General features: G+C 43.8%; 3 protein-coding genes across 6 annotated transcripts in view; 2 read left to right on the top strand and 1 right to left on the bottom strand.

Annotated features, from left to right (window-relative positions):
- Window positions 1-31: 31 nt before the first annotated feature.
- On the top strand, window positions 32-8130 carry mettl3 (methyltransferase like 3). Of its 2 annotated transcripts, XM_083789218.1 has the most exons (11): window positions 32-247; window positions 601-797; window positions 935-1399; window positions 1572-1747; window positions 2010-2223; window positions 3015-3202; window positions 4754-4792; window positions 4920-5028; window positions 7071-7136; window positions 7235-7347; window positions 7827-8130. In XM_083789218.1, the coding sequence occupies exons 1-11, from the start codon at window positions 145-147 to the stop codon at window positions 7933-7935; spliced, it is 1779 nt and encodes a 592-aa protein (XP_083645344.1). In that variant the 5' UTR covers window positions 32-144; the 3' UTR covers window positions 7936-8130. The 2 variants fall into 2 exon arrangements, with proteins under 2 accessions (XP_083645344.1, XP_083645343.1); XM_083789217.1 differs by lacking the exon at window positions 7827-8130 and having other exon boundaries at window positions 7235-7757.
- A 129-nt stretch (window positions 8131-8259) lies between these two features.
- Window positions 8260-16663, bottom strand: LOC310875827 (uncharacterized protein C17orf114). The gene is made up of 3 exons (XM_083789225.1): window positions 16394-16663; window positions 10085-10182; window positions 8260-9502 (listed from the first exon to the last, which is right to left on the bottom strand). The coding sequence occupies exons 2-3, from the start codon at window positions 10167-10169 to the stop codon at window positions 9330-9332; spliced, it is 258 nt and encodes an 85-aa protein (XP_083645351.1). The 5' UTR covers window positions 10170-10182; window positions 16394-16663; the 3' UTR covers window positions 8260-9329.
- The window catches only part of LOC310875826 (cytidine deaminase), a 29623-nt gene continuing 22878 nt past the window's right edge, over window positions 13904-20648 (top strand). The window contains exons 1-3 of one of the 3 annotated variants that reach the window (XM_083789224.1): window positions 16888-16974; window positions 17095-17195; window positions 17837-18025. The gene's annotated coding sequence lies outside the window, so the exon portion shown is untranslated. Of the gene's footprint in view, window positions 14354-16887; window positions 16975-17094; window positions 17196-17836; window positions 18026-20648 lie in introns of those variants that run through there. The other 2 variants (XM_083789222.1, XM_083789223.1) reach the window with 2 other exon arrangements.

The raw sequence follows: 20648 nt of genomic DNA, 5'->3' as shown, positions 1-20648 counted from the left end.
GGCCGGACAGTTTATGTGGGAGGACCGTATCTTTATTGTTCCCCAGCGCAGGGCGGGTTGTTGTCGGGGCAACTTATCTGCAAGTACTGTCCATCAAACGTACAGTTGGGGTTTACATTTTATGTTTATACGTGCTCACTCGACATGTCGGACACATGGAGCAGCATACAGAAGCACAAAAAGCAGCTGGATTCTCTGCGAGAGAGACTCCAGCGGCGACGGAAAGACCCCGCGCAACTGGCCACAGGTATAAAACAGGATGGAATGAATGAAATCGTCCGCACGACACATTTTAATGTGTATCTTTACCTTTCATTTATCTCTGGTCCATAGCTCTAGTCCCGCAACGGCATTAGAGCTATGGACCAGAGCTACCTTTATTATGTATCTGTGTTGTTCTTTTGTGTGACTTTATCTAATTGAGATATTAAAGCATGGTGCATATTTGGAGGTGCATTGTTTCATTGTGTAATTGAGGAAGTTAAGGGGAAACAAGGCGGTAAGAATCAAGTTGATGAATATTGATCAGTCCATAAATACCATAATAGCACTTTCAATATGTCATCTCTCTCTCTCGCTCTCTCTCTCTCTCTCTCTCAGAAGTGGGAAGCGGCACAGAGGGTGCTGGTGCTGCTGCTGTCGTAAGTGACAGCCCAGCACCACCTCTCCAGAGCACCTCAAAGGAGGAGACCGAACGCCCTCCAGATCCTAAACTGGAGAAGAGGCTGCTGGGATATCTGTCAGACCTCAGTCTCTCGCTGCCAACCGACTCTCTTGCCATTACAGATGATCTTAGCGTGAGTCCAATCAGTCCATTCATTTCCTATCCAGGCACAGATCTCGTATAGATTCAGTATTAGTAGTAAGTCTAGTAACATATTTTTCTTCTGGTTGTCTGTAATTCTTCGCCAACTTATTTGTTTGTCGCTTACAGTCTGAATCTGCTGTGAGTCATGACTCCATACAGAGTCTGCTGCTCAAGTTTTCTGCTCAGGAATTGATAGAGGCGCGGCAGCCCACACTGGCCGCCTCCACATGTTCTCCACCGTCCTCATCTACCCTCGTCATATCGGTGGACTACACAAAACTATGGGCCATTTTCGGGACGGGAGCTGGAGCCCAGAGGCCGACCGGGGTAAAGAGGAAAGCAGAGGAACAAATCCACAAGAGAGTCCCCGGCTCCTCCCCGGCTCTGCAGAGCCCTTCCTCCCCTCCACACACTTCCTCGATTTCTCTGGCGCCGGCGTCTTCCTCACAGCTGTCTGGCTCTTCTGATTGGAAGTCAGCGGGCGGGGCCGATAAGAAAGGAAGAGCCAGTAAAAGTCAATCGTCTCACCTGGACATGGAAATCGAAAGTCTCCTGAACCAACAGTCCACCAAGGAGCAGATGAGCAAGAAGGTAGGACGGAGCCCCAGAGCTAAATGAGGAATTAGATGGACTACGCAGTGTGATTTTATTGTTTTATTGCTCCCAGAACAAACTCATATGTCAGATACTTAAGATGCAGAACAGTTACAGTACTTAATTATAAGGATATCGTAATAATTGATGTATGGTTTTATGTGTGTAGGTGAGCAGAGAGATCTTGGAGCTACTCAACACCAGCACCGCAAAGGAACAATCCATTGTGGAAAAGTTCCGCTCTCGTGGCCGGGCTCAGGTCCAAGAATTCTGCGATCATGGAACCAAAGAGGAATGTTTACGTTCTGCGGAGACACCTCAGCCGTGCACTAAGTTACATTTCCGGTCAGTAAGCATGACTCCCACTGTTTGTTTGCATTTTATTTATTTTGTCACACACCTGGTCCCGGATATTTCATGGAGCTCAGGGTTGCACATAATCGTGGGCCCGGGAATGTGCTAAATTGAATACAAATTCTCGATTGATTATGCTCCACACAGTTCACAAATATTTCAGGTCTCATGTTGTCAGTAGTACTTCTATTACATATTTTGTAATGCGTTCTCTTCTCCCACCTCCCACCCATTTTTTTTCCTTCTTGCTCAGGCGAATCATCAATAAGCACACGGATGAGAGCCTTGGTGACTGCTCTTTCCTCAACACTTGCTTCCACATGGACACCTGTAAGTACGTCCACTATGAGATTGACTGCCTGCCAGACACGGACACAGGTTTCCTGGGACCTCAGGCTGGGGGCACAGAGGTCGGCCTGCATCAAGGAGATGCCGACAGCAACGTGGGAAAGCTGTTTCCCTCGCAGGTGAGACTGCTGGAGAATTGAGATCGCTGCTCTCGCACCAGCAGGTGCATTGACCTTATACCAAATGTCTCTTCTATTGATAGTCTAATCCTAGCCGCAATTTGCAACTCTAGATCTTTTTTATAATGGGATGAATCTAGAGTTGCAATACCCTCCATTGACTCCACACTCATCCAATTTGGTTTGCGATCTGCTTGTCTTAAACGACGTCGCAGCTGTAGTCCAAGCTTGAATTATCCTCTTTCAATCTGCTGAGCTTGTTTTTCATAAAAATCCACCGTAGACATGTTATGATCTACTTTCTGTCACGAAATTCTGTGCAGGTGAATATTTTTCCAAGTGCTGGAGTTTGGAAGCACTCGTCGTATGTCACAATTTGCACATAATGTAGGAGGCAGCAGCGTGACCCATTAACAAAAACGAGTGCTTCCAAACTGCAACACTTCACCTGCAGAGTGCAGAGGATGTCTTGACAGAAAGTAGCTCATAACATGTCTACGGTGGACTTTTATGAAAAACAAGCTCGGCAGATTGAAAGAGGATAATTCAAGATTGGACTACAGCTGCAATGTTGGTGAGTTTAACGTCGTTTAAGACAAGCAGATCGCAAACCAAATTGGATGAGTGGGGAGTCAATGGAGGGTATTGCAACTCTAGATTCATCCCATTATAAAAAAATCTAGCGTTGAGCGTTGAGAGTTCTGAAAACAGTGCAAATTACTTTATAGCCCTTGATACTTCTTGAGCCTCTATTGTATTGGTAAAAGTTCAGATGCCGTTTTTGTGCCCAGTGGATCTGCTGTGACATCCGCTTCCTGGACGTGTCCATCCTGGGGAAGTTTGCCGTGGTGATGGCCGACCCTCCCTGGGACATCCACATGGAGCTGCCCTATGGCACGTTGACCGACGACGAGATGAGGAAGCTGACCATTCCCATACTCCAGGATGATGGATTCCTTTTCCTCTGGGTCACTGGAAGGTAGCTTTCAGGAAACTCATTACAGTCAATACAGTGTGTGGCATTATAACACGTTTTCCGGGGTGCCTGGTGGTTCAGTCAGTTCAGGCCTCGACAGAGTCCGCTTTTGCCTTACGGAGGGGCGAGTCAAAAGCACACAATAAATCACACCCGTGTGAACTGAGTGGTGCAACTCCCCTCTCCCCCTTCTCTCTCTCTCTCTCATTAGCAGGCAACAGTGCTGCACTGTCTCTCTGTTTCTGGCAACAGCGCCCCTACTGGTACTCATAGTCATACTCGTGCTCATGGTAACATAGGTGCATGGGTGGGTAGGTTAACGTCACATTGCTGTTCCTTGGAGTGGTTGCACCACTCAAAAACGCAACGTTATTTAGTCCTTACATAGTCCCTGCATGAGTTGTGTCGCTATTGTAGGTTTGTTGGTCTATAATGTATAATCAATTATTCGTCCACTACTAGATGACAGCTATGACAACTTCATCCAGTGAATAACACAAGTTACACAAGTTAGACATCTCCCTCTTTTTCCTTTCCTCTTGTCTCTCCTCCTCAAGTTTCTCATACCTGAGTTTGAGCCTTTCTTTTTTTAAAGATATTTTTTTGCGGCTTACGCCTTTTTATTTATTGATTTTTGAAGGGACAGACAGTAGGCTGACAGGAAACGGGAGAGAGATGGGGGGATGACATGCAGTAAAGGCCGTGTCGGGTCCGGGAGTCGAACCCGCGGCACACTGCGACTGGATTACCAGTCCGGTGCCCAGACCGTTACGCTACGGCCTGGGCCGAGTTTGAGCCTTTCTTTTAGCTTCTCTGCCTCTTCAAAAGCTTTCATAAGATGTGGTGGTTGTTGACTGTAGTCTGGTCTCTTCATAATGATATCCATGTATACATGTATGTATACATGTATGTACTTCATGTATAAGACGTATGCCTTCTCCTCATCTCTGTCCAAGCGACTCCCCTCTGCCTTTTGAAAGACTGTAGAGGCACTCTGGACATAGACATTGGTGGTCTTGCTCTGGTCTGGTTCGACTTCAGCCAGTTTATTGAGGTCATCCAGAGATGTACTTAGATAAAGCGCTTTGGCCCTAAGCAATGCAGGCATCTTCATCTTCAGAGTATGTTCAGGCAAAGCTCACAAGCAAGTACTCTGATGTTTACATGCTCTTATTGTGTTCCCTAGCTTTGTTGCGTACACCTGTTCAGCTAGTTTGTTTAACAGCTGACTCCTGATTGGAGATAGGCTCCAAAAGTCACATAATGTAGACTGAGATATCAGTGACTGGATCTAATGTTGTGTGATCTAATGTTGTGTGCGCTTTGTAACTTCTGGGACCCATGCTTTGGTTTTAGGCCACAGATGTACTGTACAATTGGGTCCATTTGCACTCACAGTCTCAGGGATACAGACCTGCAGGGTTCCATTTGATTCCTGATTATTGATCATTTTACCCCCTGGACAATTATTATGTATATTTGCTCAGACACTATATGACGTCAAATTGTCCATTCATTGTCAATGGGAATTTAATGTTTTTTTTTTTTTTGCAGGGCTATGGAGCTGGGTAGAGAATGTCTCAGTCTATGGGGGTAAGTTTATTATATTTTCTATTACCCCCCCCCCCCCCTGTAATCGTGGATCAATCACATTTCATTAGGATAACGTCAATTAATTTATTGTTTTCACTGCTTTCTCACATCTTCCGTGGTCTATCAGCTATGATCGTGTGGATGAGATCATTTGGGTGAAGACCAACCAGCTCCAGAGGATCATCCGCACTGGGAGAACAGGACACTGGCTCAACCATGGGAAGGAGCACTGCTTGGTACGTGCATTTTGGCTTAGAGATGATTGTGTAAATGGTGCGTCTTTATTTATCTTCAAGTCAGTGTCACTGTGTATGGATGGCTGGCACCATTCTCAGAGTAATGCTAATACAAAACAGCTTTGTTGAACAGTTAGTTTAGTACTTCTATTTCTAAGTTGTGGATCTGCAAGAAGCTATAGCCATTGGTCTACCTAATCTCTTATCAAACTACTGGAGCAATCAGTGCCAGAGTTTGTATGCAGTAAGCTGCCAGTAAACCAGAAGTAACTCCACTAGGGCTATCCCCGACTAAGAATTTTTATAGACGACTAGGATTGGTCAAATCTTGTCTATAGTCAACTATTAGGCAAAAGTTACAGGTGAGGTATGGTGTGTGTGTGTGAGGTGAAATGTGAGCTTAGTTCGTGTCTGCAAGAATTTCATCTTGGACAGGCAAAAACGTTGCGGCCCCCACAAAAAACACAAAACGTTAATGAAGAAAATAAGTATAATCTATGTATGTATGTATTTTTTATTTATTTTTTAAATCTCAGTAGGCCTATGCAACATTACAGATAAGGCGGACATAATGTCCTGCGCAAATTAGTGACAACATTGGAAGTGTAATGACACTTTGTATACTAACTAGCGTCTCACTTTTCAAATGCATTTTGTGGTTGAACAATCAGAAACACAAAAAAGGGTTTTCAAAGAGATGGTTCCTGCTAAAGCGAGCAGGTGATGGTCTGCTTCTCAGACCCACACACCTAGCACCCCACGAGACAATGGCACACATTTGCATTCCTATGGGGGAGAGTCACGCTTCACGGAACAGGCGAGGAGGCAATCCGCTACACACTGATAGTTCTCTGGTTTGGTGTTTTTCCTCTCTTTTAAAACTAAATCTCAGTAATGTTTTTCAAATGGAGTTAGGGGTGGCAGCTGCCTGCCTTGCCTCTATTGTAAATATGCCCCTTATTCAAGGGCTTTTGGAGAGAAATTAAACTCCAGTCCAGGGTTGCCAAGTCTGCTTATTCCCTCAACCTTTGGCTTCTTCCCCCCCCCCCTTTAGAGTTGCAGGTTCATTTCCCTGAGTCGAGGGTTGCGGTTTTTTGGGCTTGTTTTAAAAAAATGCGGTGGCTTTGGCTTGTTTTTCCCCATAGATTTGGGGAAGTGTGATCACACGCGCGCGCGCGCGCGCACACACACACACACACACACACACACACGCCTCCCTCATTACGACAATGAAGCATGTTGTTAAATAGGGGGGGAAATGAAAAGTGTGTGTGCGTGTGTTCACCCCATATGCCTGAAGTTTTCAAATAATTGTAGTAGTGGAGTAAAGTACAATATTTTACTCAAGATATGTAGTGGAGTAGATGTATTGAACAAAGTTCAATACATCAAACTTAATGTTGTAGTACTCAACATGTACCTATATGTAGAGTAGTAATGTTGACATTGTGTGTGTGTGTCTCCAGCTAATGCATCAAGGAAGGCAATTATGTATGTACAAACTATTTGTTATTTAATATAACAAATTAGGCCACTCTCTAAATCGAATCATGCAAAAAACGTTGACTAAGAGATTGGTAGTCGACTAAGATTCATTCCGATCGATTAGTCGACTAATAAACCAATCGAGGTCAGCCCTAAACTCCACAAATTGTATTTAACAAATTCACGTTTTTTTTAAATATTTTTTTATAAAATTTTTATGTTTTCACATAAAGATGAAACGTAAATGTATACAGATAAAGTGAGACAAACTAGAAAGGTATAAAGTAAAAGCACAATACAATAAAACGGACAAGAAAAACTAAAAACTAAACGAACGAAGAAAAAAAAGGGCGAGCAGTTATACAAATATTTAACTTAAATTGTGATCACAGGAAGTCCGAGATCCACATTGGAGCATGCCATTTCTGTGGATCTCGATGATCAACATGATTTCCTACTAGTTTATTTTTCTCTCGTTCGGCACCCGTCCGTTCGTCATGCCTGGAGAGGGGGAGCTGTTGATGATGAGCTGGTTTGAGTTGGTTTATTTTCTTCAGGTGGGTGTGAAAGGTACTCCCCAGGGATTCAACAGGGGACTGGACTGTGACGTCATCGTAGCGGAGGTAAGGACTCTACTAGCCATACCATGCTCATTGGCTCCATACCGTTTAACGCTCATAGTTTCGGTCACAACAATCTCGTTTTCCATACACGCCACCAGGTGCGCTCCACCAGCCACAAGCCAGATGAGATCTATGGGATGATAGAGAGACTGTCACCGGGCACCAGGAAGATCGAGCTGTTTGGCAGACCACACAATGTCCAGCCCAACTGGTATGAGTCCCCGTGTGTTTCTGTTAACCTATATTTTGAGAGATTGATTCAGTATCCTGCCCATTATATGTCTGCTTGGCATCTTGTATTTAAACCGCATAATCCATTTACTTTGGCAATTTGAAAATATCTGATCTGCAAGCTCATACTGACTTGCACAACCAACACCTTATAAGCTTGTAGATCATCTGCAATGTTTTTTGACAGAGCTGACGTTTTCACCTATAATGAGTGACATGCACAAAATCCACTCCAGGGTGTATGTGCTTAAGTTAGCATTACGTTATGCTTTAGCTATTGAAAAAGTGCAGATCTACAAGCTCATAGCGCGCCACTGAGTGGCGCGCCACGAGCTTGTAGGTCTGCTATTTTTGAAAAATCGAAGAACGACTGAAAACTGTCTGATCTCAGGTCAGAATGGGTTAATAATGTATTCATTCATCGATTGATTTTTCATTAATTTATCCCTCCTTTTCTAGGGTTACCCTTGGTAACCAGCTGGATGGCATTCACCTGTTGGATCCCGATGTCGTGGCGCGCTTCAAGAAGCGCTACCCAGATGGCGTCATCTCCAAACCCAAGAACTAGTGAGGTCATCACCAACTGCCACCATTTTGAGAACTCTGTTGCCCATGGCAACCAAGGAGACCGGTGATCAAACTTTGGACAGCCTACTTGTCCTTTTGTTAATTTTTGTAGTAATGAGGATTAATGAGGTTTTGTTTTAATCAAACATACTTGATAGGCTTATCACAATGGTTGGATTGTGTGAATGCAATCATTTGAATAAATTGCTAATGCTCTTCTCAGCTGTGTTTTGCAGTTGAAAGCAATGGAAACATTTTAGCAGATTATGTACCCTTAATTTTGTGTTGAAACTTCAGATCCGTAAACAATAAAACCAAGGAGCCATTTTATTGTACAACATTTGTGTTATTCCTTTGTTAGTATATAGACAATAGACATTGGTCTTTAGCATACAAATACATTTCTAAAGATTCTGAGTTTCTAATTCCTATTCAAAATCTGCCCCTTTTCACAGTTCTCTATTTACATTCATATGGTTTACCATACTCATCAGATGTGGCGTGCTGTCATATTATCCTATATGTTATTGAAATCTACTGTAATATGGTTTGTAAAGAAAAACGTTAAAAAAAAAATGCTTAAACAGAAAATGTAAATATAATGTGAGGTGAAGGACAAAAGAGAATTGGGCAATGCAAATCTGTTTCAGCTATCTCTATAAGTAATGAAAGGCAATAGCGGTGGCTTCACATTGGTATGCGTGACCTGCAAATGTTGCATGTAGCTCATATAGGCCTCCTGTTTGTAACTGATTTATTTATGAATGCCTTTATTGAAATGTAATTTATGCTTTTAAGAGATTTTCCATTGGGTAACTACTGTATGTTAAAGATCATAGTGTTTGTTGCAGTATAGTGTTTAATTACATGGGCAATAATGAAATTATTTGCAGCAACACAAGTGCTTGCACAGATAAATTCAAACGAGTAACAGTAGAAAAAAAAGGAAATGTCCTAAAAACAAAAGAATGCACCAAAAATATAATGCACACGTTGGTAATGAGGCAGTAAACAAGTTTCCAGTTCAACTAATCCCAACAGCGACCTCCAGTGGGAGCCACACATCAGAGGTACATCGGAGCAACGAGACCGGTCTGTTCTCAGGCTCTTCTCTGGGTCAGTGTTGGAACGCCACAGCAGGGGAGCTCTTTTCCTTTGATGTAACCGTCTCAAAAGGTCTCAGTCTTTCCCCTGCGAGTTCCGTTTGAGGGGGGCGACCAATGACGGCGAGAAACGGTTTGCTTAAGCGCAGTGATTTGCGAGTTAGTAGAGGAGTGGCGATCGCGCTTCGATGCATTTAGTGTAGGCTATACAGCATTGCCAAACCCTCCAGTCTCTAGACCAGTCCCCAGAACCCTGCACCCTGTGGACAGTGCGGGTGTAGTGTGTCACTCCTCAGTAGGTGGCATCCACTGCGTTGATGTTGCTGTCCAGCTGGTGTCTGAAGGACAGCCGGGCCTTGGTGGAAAAGTAGATCTGGGAACCCCGGCTCAGGCTCGCCGGTCCCTCGCCGTCGCTGCCCCAGGACGCCGTGGACGACAGGCGTGGCTTCATCTCCTCTATGGGCACTGAGGGTGAGAAGGAATGTAATGTGTTATAACCCATTCTGACCTGAGATCAGATTCTAAAATTGTCTTCTACATCCTGACGGTTTTCTGAAAAAGCTACGTTTCTGTGTCAGTCGTTCTTCGATTTTTCAAAAAGAGCAGACCTACAAGCTTGTAGCGTGCCACTTTGTCTCGGTGGCGCGCTATGAGCTTGTAGATCTGCTGTTTTTCAATAGCTAAAGCATAGCATAATGCCAAAAGGGGTTCCCGCCCCAAACTTGGTTAATTGACCATAATGACATGTTGATTACATTGATTGACGGTTTAAATGATTAGTTCTTAAATGAAATCTACACACAATGAATGAATACAAATAAAATGTTTAGAGAGGGAAATAAACAGATGTCGGATGAGGTTGAGATGTGAATTAACAGATTAAATAGGGGGCTTATTTTTCATTGTTTTAGCCCCCTGTGGACGAAAAACAAACACACATTTTTGGTTAATAGTAATTGTGTTTGTCTCCAGTCTCCACACAGAAAACGCAAAAACGGTGATCTCTGCCCACAGCTGGTTCTTTTTAAAGCCTGCAGTTTCCCTCACCTGCCGCCGGGGGGCACTGTCTGCCCTTGCACCGCTCTTTACAGCGCCTGTAGAATGGGAAGCACTGGAGCACCTTCACACCCATGGCAGCGGAGTTTCTGGAAGGAGAGAACGCAATTGGAATCTATTAGGTGACACTGAAAATATATAAATATGGGATATGTATCTATTTAGGTGCATGGGCTGCTAAAAGAACCCACAATGTGAATGTAAATTAATTGTACCATACAAACGAACCGTGTACAACCCAGATTCGGCACAAACAAGGGACTAAATTATTTTCGCTCCTATGCCACCAAAATGTGGTGCCCTACCAACAGTCATTAAGACATGCAGATCCCTTGACTCCTTCAAAACCACTCTCAAAGGGCACCTACAGACGGCTGCAATTCGAAACTGGCCCCCGTAAAATCTGAATCCCCCCCCCCACCGCCCACCCCTTTTTCCCTTCACTGTATATGTTTCATTTCCCTTTTTACCTCCCTTATAATGAATTCCTGTTCTGTTCTTTGACTATATAGAAGTGTCTAAATGTTTTGATGAATTGAACAAGGTGGACCCTCTTGTAAACAAGTGTAATGCTTAATTGGGTCGTCCACTCACAGTTAACAGTCTTTGTATTGAGTTTGTGCTTGAAATGTACTGTAATTCTGAAAACTGTTAATAAATATTTAAATCAATCAATCACTTGCACTGTAGTGTCATGTTCTAGCGAAGTCAGACTGAACTTATTTTTTGTTTAGGTAACCAATAGACACATTTATTCATGCACTCAGAACTAATGATGTCATTTTTGTCTATGTGTGCCTGTGCGCCGCCGCCAGTCCCTCTGCACGTCTGCCTGTGTGTGGTCACTCTTTCCAACAGCTCCCGCCTGGCCTAGCCTTATCAAATTCACAGAATGTCTATGCCCACTGACAGCTCCTTATCTCGATTCAGCATAATGGAATTACGAACCAAGAACCAGTCACTCACGCAGTGACAAGGCCAGGGACAACTCAGTTCAGTGTCACAACAGGGCTAATCACACGTGACATCAACATGGCTCTGCAGCCATTCAGGGCCCAGTCAGTGAAGCCTCATTTATACAGCACCGTACGGCTTTGGGCTTTACGGCTTTAAAGGATCTTACCATCCAAGCACTGTTCATTAATTGAGTTTGGCGTATGACTAATAATTCAATTTAAATGATCTGTTTTTATCGTATGTATTTTTGTGTGGACCCCAGGAAGATTATAGCGACCACATTGTGGAAGCTAATGGGGATCCGAATACCAACTAGCGACTTGTTGCCATTTCAAGAACTCTCTTGATCCCAGAGTAAAAATATTTTCCGTCTTTGAACTCCTAGGTTTAACATGCACAGCCATGCAATCTGGTTGGTATTCTGGCTTCAGGGCATGTATCCAGTACCTGCTCACATTTGTATGAATCTGTGTGTATCATTCTGACAGATCAGATCTAGGCACACGCCCATCTCTTTTATGTAGGGTAACACCTGTTTATTCTCCTGTGGAACCAGTTCATTTGCCAACCTGTCACACAAACTTGTGGTTTTTCAACGACAGTCCCTCTCTATACCTGTGCACCTCTGCATGATAAGATAAGGTCACTGCAGGTTATAACGCTGTGTTTGCTTAGAGTAAAACGTGTATGTTCAATCATGTTAGGAAATGGGTGAACTGAAATGGAGTAGAATGGGTAAATGAGTCTTTGACAGTTTTTGTGGTATTTGGACTGAGCGACAAAAGTAGAATCAGTGGGCTTTTTATTAGCGGTACATTAAACTATAAGCCCCACACAAACTGGCTAAGAATAGCTCCTCTCATACACCAGTCCACTATATGTTCCACTGACCCAATGTCAGCAGTCACAGAAATAGCCCTCCTGCTACATGCAGTCATGTTAACCCTAATGGGGTAACAACGCAACACGTGCTATGTAACCCCAGTCTCACACGAGCTCCCCTCATGAAAAGCCTAAATTAGCTTCTGGGTCATTTTAAGAATGGAGAGATGACACAGTGCTGAATAGCAGGACAGCAGGAGCAGGCGTCCAGTTCCAGTGTTTTTCCACAGCACATTAACCAAATTGTTATCATCGTTTGAAAAGCTATTACAGATGCCAATCCATATTTTAATTTTATTTTATTATAAAGCTACAATCCGGTATTATCTTTGAACATCTCAAGTTCAAAGTATGACAAAGAGTTTCACCCACTCCACCTGTAGCCTCCACCTGTAAGTCTGTGATGTGACAGCAAAGTTCAGTTCAGTTCAGTTCAATTGATATAAATCAATTATATACATCTGGGGCATTGACCCAGTATCCCCATTTAGTACCCTATAATATAATATATGCACTATGCTTAGGGGGGTGTATCCACTGAGCTCAGAGTATCTTATGTCAAGTAGTATTGTGATTGCGACACATGCAGGGCCTGCAGTCAGGAGCTAACATGCTCTGACCGAGTTCTCAGTCACTGTTTGTTACTGGGAGGCCTCTGCAGCTCTGCTCTGCGATTTCAGTCTCCCCAACCCACTTAAGATGGTCTGTGCAGACATTCTGCCCACACAGACATACTGAGGACATACTTGACCTCAGCATACTGAGGTCAAGCCCATAACTAGACTTGTATCGAGATACCCCATACTCTCTGTATTAGGAGACAAATATCTATCAATCTCAAGCATTCTCTCGCTCTCTGACTGATAGGATACGGTCAATATACTCTCTCTGTCTCATCTGTCTCTCGTTCTACCTACTCCCTCTCCCATTCCTTCCTTCACTTCTTCTCAGGTGTGACTGTGAAACTCTATCCCATGCACAGACACAGTGAGTCCATTATGCTGAGGTTGCCGTAAAAGTTCAAACAATCCATTGCAGATAAAATCCCACAGCATTGCATACGCTCGCTCGCTCGCTCGCACACGCACGCTCGCACACGCACACACACACACACACACACACACACACACACACACACACTAACCTTAACCACATGAAACTTTGGTGAAAATAGCTGACCTACAAACTCACAACTCGTCGCTACGTGACACATTATCATGAGCTTGTAGTTGATGTGCTACTTTTGTAGAGGGGAAAAAGTGCAAACCAGATAGCCAAGAGCCCTGGGGGACCCCAGTCAACTCGGTGTAGGGAGAAAGACAAATGAGCCATAAAGAGGTCAAAAGTAGGCCGTATTCCATGTGTGATGATGATGGAATAGATGTTTAGGGCAAGCAAGCTAAAATGTTTGATTTATTATCTTATCTTCTCCTTTACAATTGGCACCCCTGGCGCTCCTTGAAGGCCACGACGCCCACTTTGCAAACCAGTGGGATAACAAAACTGTAGCAATGTGTACAGATCAGAGTGAGTGCCCATGATTTTTGCAAAGTACTTTCCATTTCCACAGCAAAAGTCCTTTGTGTATTAATAGCGATGAAACAGACTCACATTTTTCCCCTGACTCACAAAAACACAATACTGCCAAGCACTAATTGATGTGCCAGCAGCATGCACGTACGTGTACACACACACACACACACACGTCCTGGTCAGTGGTGTGGAATTTTGGGCCCAGGTCATTATTAGCTGAGGGGGTCTGGCAGCACATGGCATTCTCGGAGCCCAGAGAGAAAAACATCTCAGAGAGTGTGCATGTGCACGCGCGCGCACGCGCGCACGCACGCATACACACACACATGCACGACTTGCACGTGTACACACGCAAATATGTGTGCGTGCGTGCACACACAGACGAAATGCCCCACACACACACTAAACAAACACACAGGCTGCACTGCAGTGCCCAAATTTACCAGTTACCACATTAAGGAGGATATAGAAAGTAGGCCGTGGTAATGGTGTGTGTGTGTGTGTGTGTGCGCGCGTGCACTGGGAGTGGGGGCTCACTTGGCAGAGTTTGGGTCATGACCTTTTATAAGCGCCGGCCCCTTCCCAGTAGCAAACGCTGGGGGAGAGAGAGCTTACGGGAGGAACGTGCTGCTACAGCCCCGAACAATAATGAGGTTTTACTCATTCTCCGTTCACAGTCTGACGAGGGATTGTGCAATGCTCAAAATGAACTTTTGTAAAGTGACGCCAAGGAGCTTTTTGTGCTAAAACACATCTGTTTGTGTTTGTGCATGCGTGTGATGCCTAATTTATACTTACTTTCTGAAATATAACATCATTTTCGAGCAAAATTTCAATCAAGTGGATTGGTTCGATTTTAATAGAGGGCTGCACGACTTTACATTCCAGGTGATCGTTGTGCAACACTTTCTATATGTCATCATTTTGCACATGTTTGCTCTCTCGACAACCAAATCTACGCTGCACCCGTCCATGTGCTTATCTTCCTATACAATAGCTGCTGGTCTCAGTTGTTTTATTGTGTATACAATATCACGTCAGACACTAGATCTATTATAGGAACCTGAATCTGGAATCTGATAAGAGCCTTTCACCAGCACCCTCTTTACATTGTTTCCACTGAAATAAGCCATTCCAGGTCCCCAGGGCACTGAATGGTCTTGGGTTCGGTGCGTATAGTATGAAACCTATTGTGCCACGGTCAATCATTCAGTACAAGGCCCTGTACAGTTCTGATACGATCTATGACGCACACAGTGTGTGTGTGTGTGTCTGTGTGTGCACGTGCGTGCAACTTTATTTTACTCCTATACTCAGACTTGTTACAACTTACAATAGTCATGTATGCCTCTAATCTCAATAACATCATTTCACGTGTACAGAATACAGATCCTAACTAAGATAAAGATAAGGCCTTTCTTTATTGATGCCGTTCAGTGAGTCGCAGCAGTTAAAAAGGAACAAGAATTGATGACATCAATTATTTACCAGCTGCTGCCTTATATCCCATGGCTGAGAGGTGGACTAGACGCAAAAAGTGTGTGGTTGCCTAGAGACGAGGCAGCCAATCAGGACGATAGGTTGTCAGTACAGCCAATGAGAAACATTGGTCTCAACTATACAGCAAGTGGGTGTGAAAGCACCTCAGAGAGAACATTGGCCAGCTGTGCTTACACAGCAGCTGGTAAAAAGTCAAAAGTGAACTGTGTACTGTTAAGTAGACACGGCATGATGCAAATACATCACAGTCAAAGTAGCACTATAATGTTGGGGATATTCAACTTATAATATTATACCTGTAGAGCCTCAGCAGTACAGTAGCTACAAAGCATGGCCCAAACCGCACCAATGATTCACCAGCAACTCCTTACAACATGCAACTACTTAAGTTGCAACCATTATCCACAATGGCATGCAGTTGCATTGGTGTGGTTGACCTTAAAACTGATTTGTTTGCAAGGTGTTGCGACTAGTTAGTTGTTGCAAGGAGTTGCAACTTGCAACTGGTGAAAAAACAAGAGTGCATATGCGGTGTCCTGACTCCTGCTTGTTTTCCGATTCCGAGCAATTAGTCTACTACTAACTGAGCAAATCAACATGTAATTTGTGACAACATCATTGCATTTATAGTATGTTTACTATGCTTTTAGACTGAAGCTATAATAGCACGCCTGCGCATAGGGGAAGGTTGAATGAAAAGCTTGTTCCAGACAGGCTAATCTGGGCTTTCAGTTAGACTACTATGCTACATATCAACACGCCATCTCTCTCACTCTCATCCCCTCCCTCCCCACATAATGCAAGCATTGTAAATAATAAAGGCTTGCTATATAGGTTGTTTACTTTACACTGTGGCCTACAATATGCTGTGCTGAGAGGAAAGTTGATTGTAGGCAGCAGGCTACTTTTTGAGTTTAAACATGCATGCACATGTTGCACTGATTGAAAAGAGTAATGCTTTATGGTGTCGTCCACTCACAGTTAACAGTTCTTTGTATTGAGTTGTACTTGAAATGTACTGTCATTCTGAAAACTGTTAATACATCAATCAATCAAACTTTACTCTAGGACTAGAAGGCTGTTGGTATCTGCAGTCTACTCTGCAGAGTTTACAGAAAGTAAACGGTTTACAGAAACGCAGAACAAGTCAATACAGTAATTAGGTGTGTTGAATACATTTGATAAGCCAAAGGCTAATCTACAGTGCGCCTCAACACGCCACCCCTTACACCGCTTAATTGTCTTGACACGCCCCTCTACACCAAATAAACAACCGCACATAGGCTACACACCATTTCTGATTGAAGTTAACTTAATTAATTAATTAATTAAGATAATTTACAGTTGCAGTTAATTCGCATTTTGATCTCAGCAGTTAGGCCTATATTGTGCTCTAATAATCTATTAGTTAAGAGGAATTATACATACCTTGGTTAAACAAAATTGGACAATGAGAGTCAGAAAATTAACTATGCAATGCCAGCGCGTGTTGATGATTTGCAGCAGCGCTATAGAGACTGCTTTGCCCAAATTCAAACTATCCCCCGTCGCCTCACTCATTAAAATGTATCGCTTAGTTTAAAATGTCGCTTTTTGACCGAAGTTCGATTTTGTGGCTCCTCGATCGTCCGTCCTGGTGCGCGGCGCCCGAGTCCGACTTCTGGATGGTTACATGGAAAGGTTTCTGTGGCGCGCGGAGAGACTGAACTTTAAATAGCTAATCCCCCCCCTACGTGCATGGTCACCAGACACGCCTGCACTTTCTCCCTCCCTCTCCTCTCCCTCCACTAGACGACGTTCATTCTCTTCCTCCCCCTATCTGATTCTCTCCTCCTCCTCCTCCTCCTCCCATTCAAGCCGTGGATGGATGGATGGAAGCCAGGGTCGATGTCACGATGATGATTGATGAATATAGGTTAGGACTGAGACCTACAGAGAGTTAATGTTGTGGTAAGCTCAGCTGCTCACAAACTGGGAAGACATGCAGACATGACAAAGGTTTAAATAAGGTGATAAAGAAAATCGGTCAACTCTGCTACCCCCCCCGCCCTCCCTTTTTTATAAATCCTCTCTCCTTATGAATATTTGATTAAGTAAGGCTGGAACATTTTTTTTGTGTTTGTGCATAGGCTACTGTTGCAGACCTCATTTGACTCCCATGAAAAGGTCTTCAGAGCAGCAGAAACATCCCCATCTGCCGTGCCTTATCTAAGACATCCACTCCCCACAGGTTAGTAATACTTGGCTGCTCTAGCTGTGTTTGTTTTCTCGTGCTCATATAGTCCCCCACATCATGGAATGTTTACCAATGGACCTGGGAGAACTAGAGATTGAATAACGTTGTATACATTAAAATAAGTATACCGGATTGCAGCTTTAAATCACCATGGCTAATTTGGCCATCATCAGGAACCCCAGCATTTGTCACTTTCTAGAGACGTCCTTGTTTTAAAGTGAATGCCCCCTTTCACTGGTGGAGTTGTATAAACATGTCTTTTGCAAGAGTGAGTGAAGGAATGACTCATTGACTGTTAGAAAAAAAGTGTAGAGTGGAAACTGGATCTTCTCTTTGTCATCTGGCCATCAACAGTAGCAGTAATATCGGCTAACATTTTATAAACGGATGCCAGCCTAATCTTTTAAATGCTAGATACTTGCAGATTACCTGTAACATGGTAGCGATGTGACATGACAGTAGTATAGTAGTGCACACTGCACACATACTGTACTGTGTTCGTTTGTGTGTGTGTGTGTGTGTGTGTGTGTGTGTGTGTGCGCGTGTGTGCGTGCGTGCGCGCGCGTGCGTGCGTGCGCGCAACTGACCCATTAGGTGGTTTATTGATGTTTTTTGCCCATGTTCTTGTTGCCCAGGCTTAAGGCTTATTCAGGGCGTCACTCTTGGCATTGCCATGAGGGATTTGGCCTGGTGGAAATATACCCAGTTCTGGGAGAGAGATCGACTAGAATGCTGGACAGCAGTAGCCCAGGCAACAGTCTGGCTAACAGCAGGCCCTCTTCTAAAGCCGCTCCCACACTGAATAAGAGAGGTCTTTGCTTTAGGTCAGTGATTTTCCACATTAAATGCCGATATCCAGTAAGTCCTGCATGGTCATACAGGTACATTGGTACAAGCACTGAAATGTTGCTGTGCCATGTTCCACAAGACTATGCTAACAGCAATGCATTATACACAGATAATAATAGAGATACTACTTGATAAGATAACAAAACAAAATAAGAAGATTCAAATTTACTGGCAAGACACACTCTAACACCTGTTATTCTTTTTTTCAATTAGCATCAGCTTTTAGAAGGTATACATCTGTACATCAAGTACATTTATCTCTGTTTTTACATCAACTGTGTGTGGTTAGACATTATGTGGAATATATAGGACTATTACTGGAAACACACTTTATCATTATGCTTATGGCTTGTTGGTAGTATCTTGACAATTATATATAGGTAGATTTATCCAACCTACTGTACCATTTCTTTAAGTATACCTCCACCTGTTGCACATTGAAATGTGAAGTGTTCTTACATGCAAAATAAAGTATATTTTCTCAGCCATTCACTATCACACTGCCACATGTACACACGCAGCTGTAGATGTGGGTGAAGGTCTTGCGCTGGTTAAGTGGGACACTGTCTGAGATTAAATCCACTCTTTGTGGATCATTAACAGAACAGTGTCAGTCTTTATTACCTGGTCTATAAATAGACAGTTTAATATGCAAACATTGTATTCTGTCAAAGTGGAAGAAACTAAATCAACCATGTCATGCAAGTCTATTGCTTTCATGTAAACAGATGGACATTTGCTTGTTTACAATGTCCACATTCTATATTTGCACAAAAGCTCATTGTTAAATATCCTATCGGAGCTTTGTCCCCTCTGTGTCCTCAAACACTCTTCCTGTCCTTGTACGGTGAAGAGCGTGATCAAGAGGTGACCCAGTAGCCGTGGCTGAGAGTTTATGATTATGATGTCAGTCAGATATCAAAAACTGAGCCACTCCCTCCCTTCAAACATGAAGAAGAGGGTTTCCTCATGACCATTGGCTCAGGGAGCCGTTGTGACACCCAACATCCTTTCAGGGGAGCCTATTGGGTGGCGTGCATGACAGAAAGCTGGCATTGATACAGACATACATCCCATTCCAATCTTTGCCCCTCTGATTATTTGGTGCCTCGGTGCTATATTGCCACCAGGCAAGAGACGAGAATAGCAACATTATAAATGTGTGGCATGGAGCATAAGGGGGAGAGAAGTGTGTGTGTGTGTGTGTGTGTGTGTGTGTGTGTGTGTGTGTGTGTGTGTGTGTGTGTGTGTGTGTGTGTGTGTGTGTGTGTGTGTGTGTGTGTGTGTGTGTGTGTGTGTGTGTGTGTGTGTGTGTGTGTGTGTGTGTGTGTGTGTGTGTGTGGGTGGGTGGGTGGGTGGGTGGGTGTGAGGGTGTGTGTGTGTGTGTGTGTGTGTGGGTGGTGGTGGTGGTGGTGGTGGTGGTGGTGGTGGGTTATGGCATCACCTCTTATTACACAGGCTCATTACTGTATATAACACCACTTTAAAGGCTGCATTCACATGGACCCCTAAAGGGTCAGTTTTTATACTCTCAGTTAAAGTAGCACTTTTTATTAGTTTCACTGTGTACTCCTACTAATATGGAAAGTCTTGATCACATAGACATGCAATACGGAGGAGTGGGCTGCCACTTAGGTGCCCGGGAGCACATACTGTAGGTAGGTGGGTGTTCGATGCCTTGCTCAATCGCACCTTGGCAGTACCCAGGAGGTACCTCTCCTGCTACCACACATTGTGGTCCATGCTGGATTTGAACCCGTTCATAAGCAATGATCCCTAATAGACTGAGCTATTGTTGGCCCATTTACACATGCACATTTACACTCAAAGGACCACAATGGAAATATAAGAGCTCTCAAGCCTTTATCCTTTTGACACGTACTGTATGTTATGGTCAAATACTCATGGCTACCGGCACAAAGGACAGGCCGAGTAGAGTCCTTTGCGGGGGGGTAGGATGAAACTGTCAATGCCTCTCTTGATTATTCTCCCCACTATCTCCTCCTGGAGGTGGTGGGAGGGGTTTGACCATGATAGCTTCCAACCTCCTCCTCATGCATACCTCTGCCACCAGGTGACCCTGCCAGTGCAATTGCAAAGAAGAGGGCACTTGGCACTATATGGACTGATAGAACCCTCTGCAGCATCCTTTTATGCTTTTGCTACACACCTCTTAACCCATTCTGACCTGAGATCAGATTCTAAAAATTTTGAAAATGACAGTTTTCTGAAAAAGCTATGTTTCTATGTCAGTCGTTTTTCGATTAAAAAAAAAAAGCAGACCTACAAGCTCGTAGCGCGCCACTCGGTGGCGCGCTATGAGCTTGTAGATCTGCTATTTTTCAATAGCTAAAGCATAGCGTAATGCTAACACCAAAATGGGTTCCCGCCTAAGGATGTATAGCTGATCAGCGAAATGCCAAATTTACATCATGTCTTCATCTTGGAAACCTCATAGAGGGAAATGGAAATGGTTTGAAACAATCTTTCAAATGCTATCCATCTCATCTGTCTATGAGACCCGGGTCACAGTCTTGATGTTGATGTTGGCATGTATCCGATGTGATGGGTGAGATTGGGACTGAGATGGGGGACTGC

The sequence above is a fragment of the Protomyctophum parallelum genome (assembly GCF_964188405.1).
Source record: "Protomyctophum parallelum genome assembly, chromosome: 18".
Taxonomy (NCBI): Eukaryota; Metazoa; Chordata; class Actinopteri; order Myctophiformes; family Myctophidae; genus Protomyctophum; species Protomyctophum parallelum.
The sequence above is the reverse complement of the archived record's forward strand: the minus strand, read 5'-3'. Positions and strand labels throughout refer to the sequence as shown.

What these genes read in the sequence shown, in the direction of transcription:
- mettl3 (XM_083789217.1), top strand. Translation starts at nt 145, where the DNA reads ATGTCGGACACATGGAGCAGCATACAGAAGCACAAAAAGCAGCTGGAT. An exon ending in CCCCGCGCAACTGGCCACAG is followed by an intron (nt 248 to 600) that starts GTATAAAACAGG and finishes TCTCTCTCTCAG; the next exon opens with AAGTGGGAAGCGGCACAGAG. An exon ending in CCATTACAGATGATCTTAGC is followed by an intron (nt 798 to 934) that starts GTGAGTCCAATC and finishes TGTCGCTTACAG; the next exon opens with TCTGAATCTGCTGTGAGTCA.
- LOC310875827 (XM_083789225.1), bottom strand. Translation starts at nt 10,169, where the DNA reads ATGGGTGTGAAGGTGCTCCAGTGCTTCCCATTCTACAGGCGCTGTAAA. An exon ending in ACAGTGCCCCCCGGCGGCAG is followed by an intron (nt 9,503 to 10,084) that starts GTGAGGGAAACT and finishes TCTCACCCTCAG; the next exon opens with TGCCCATAGAGGAGATGAAG.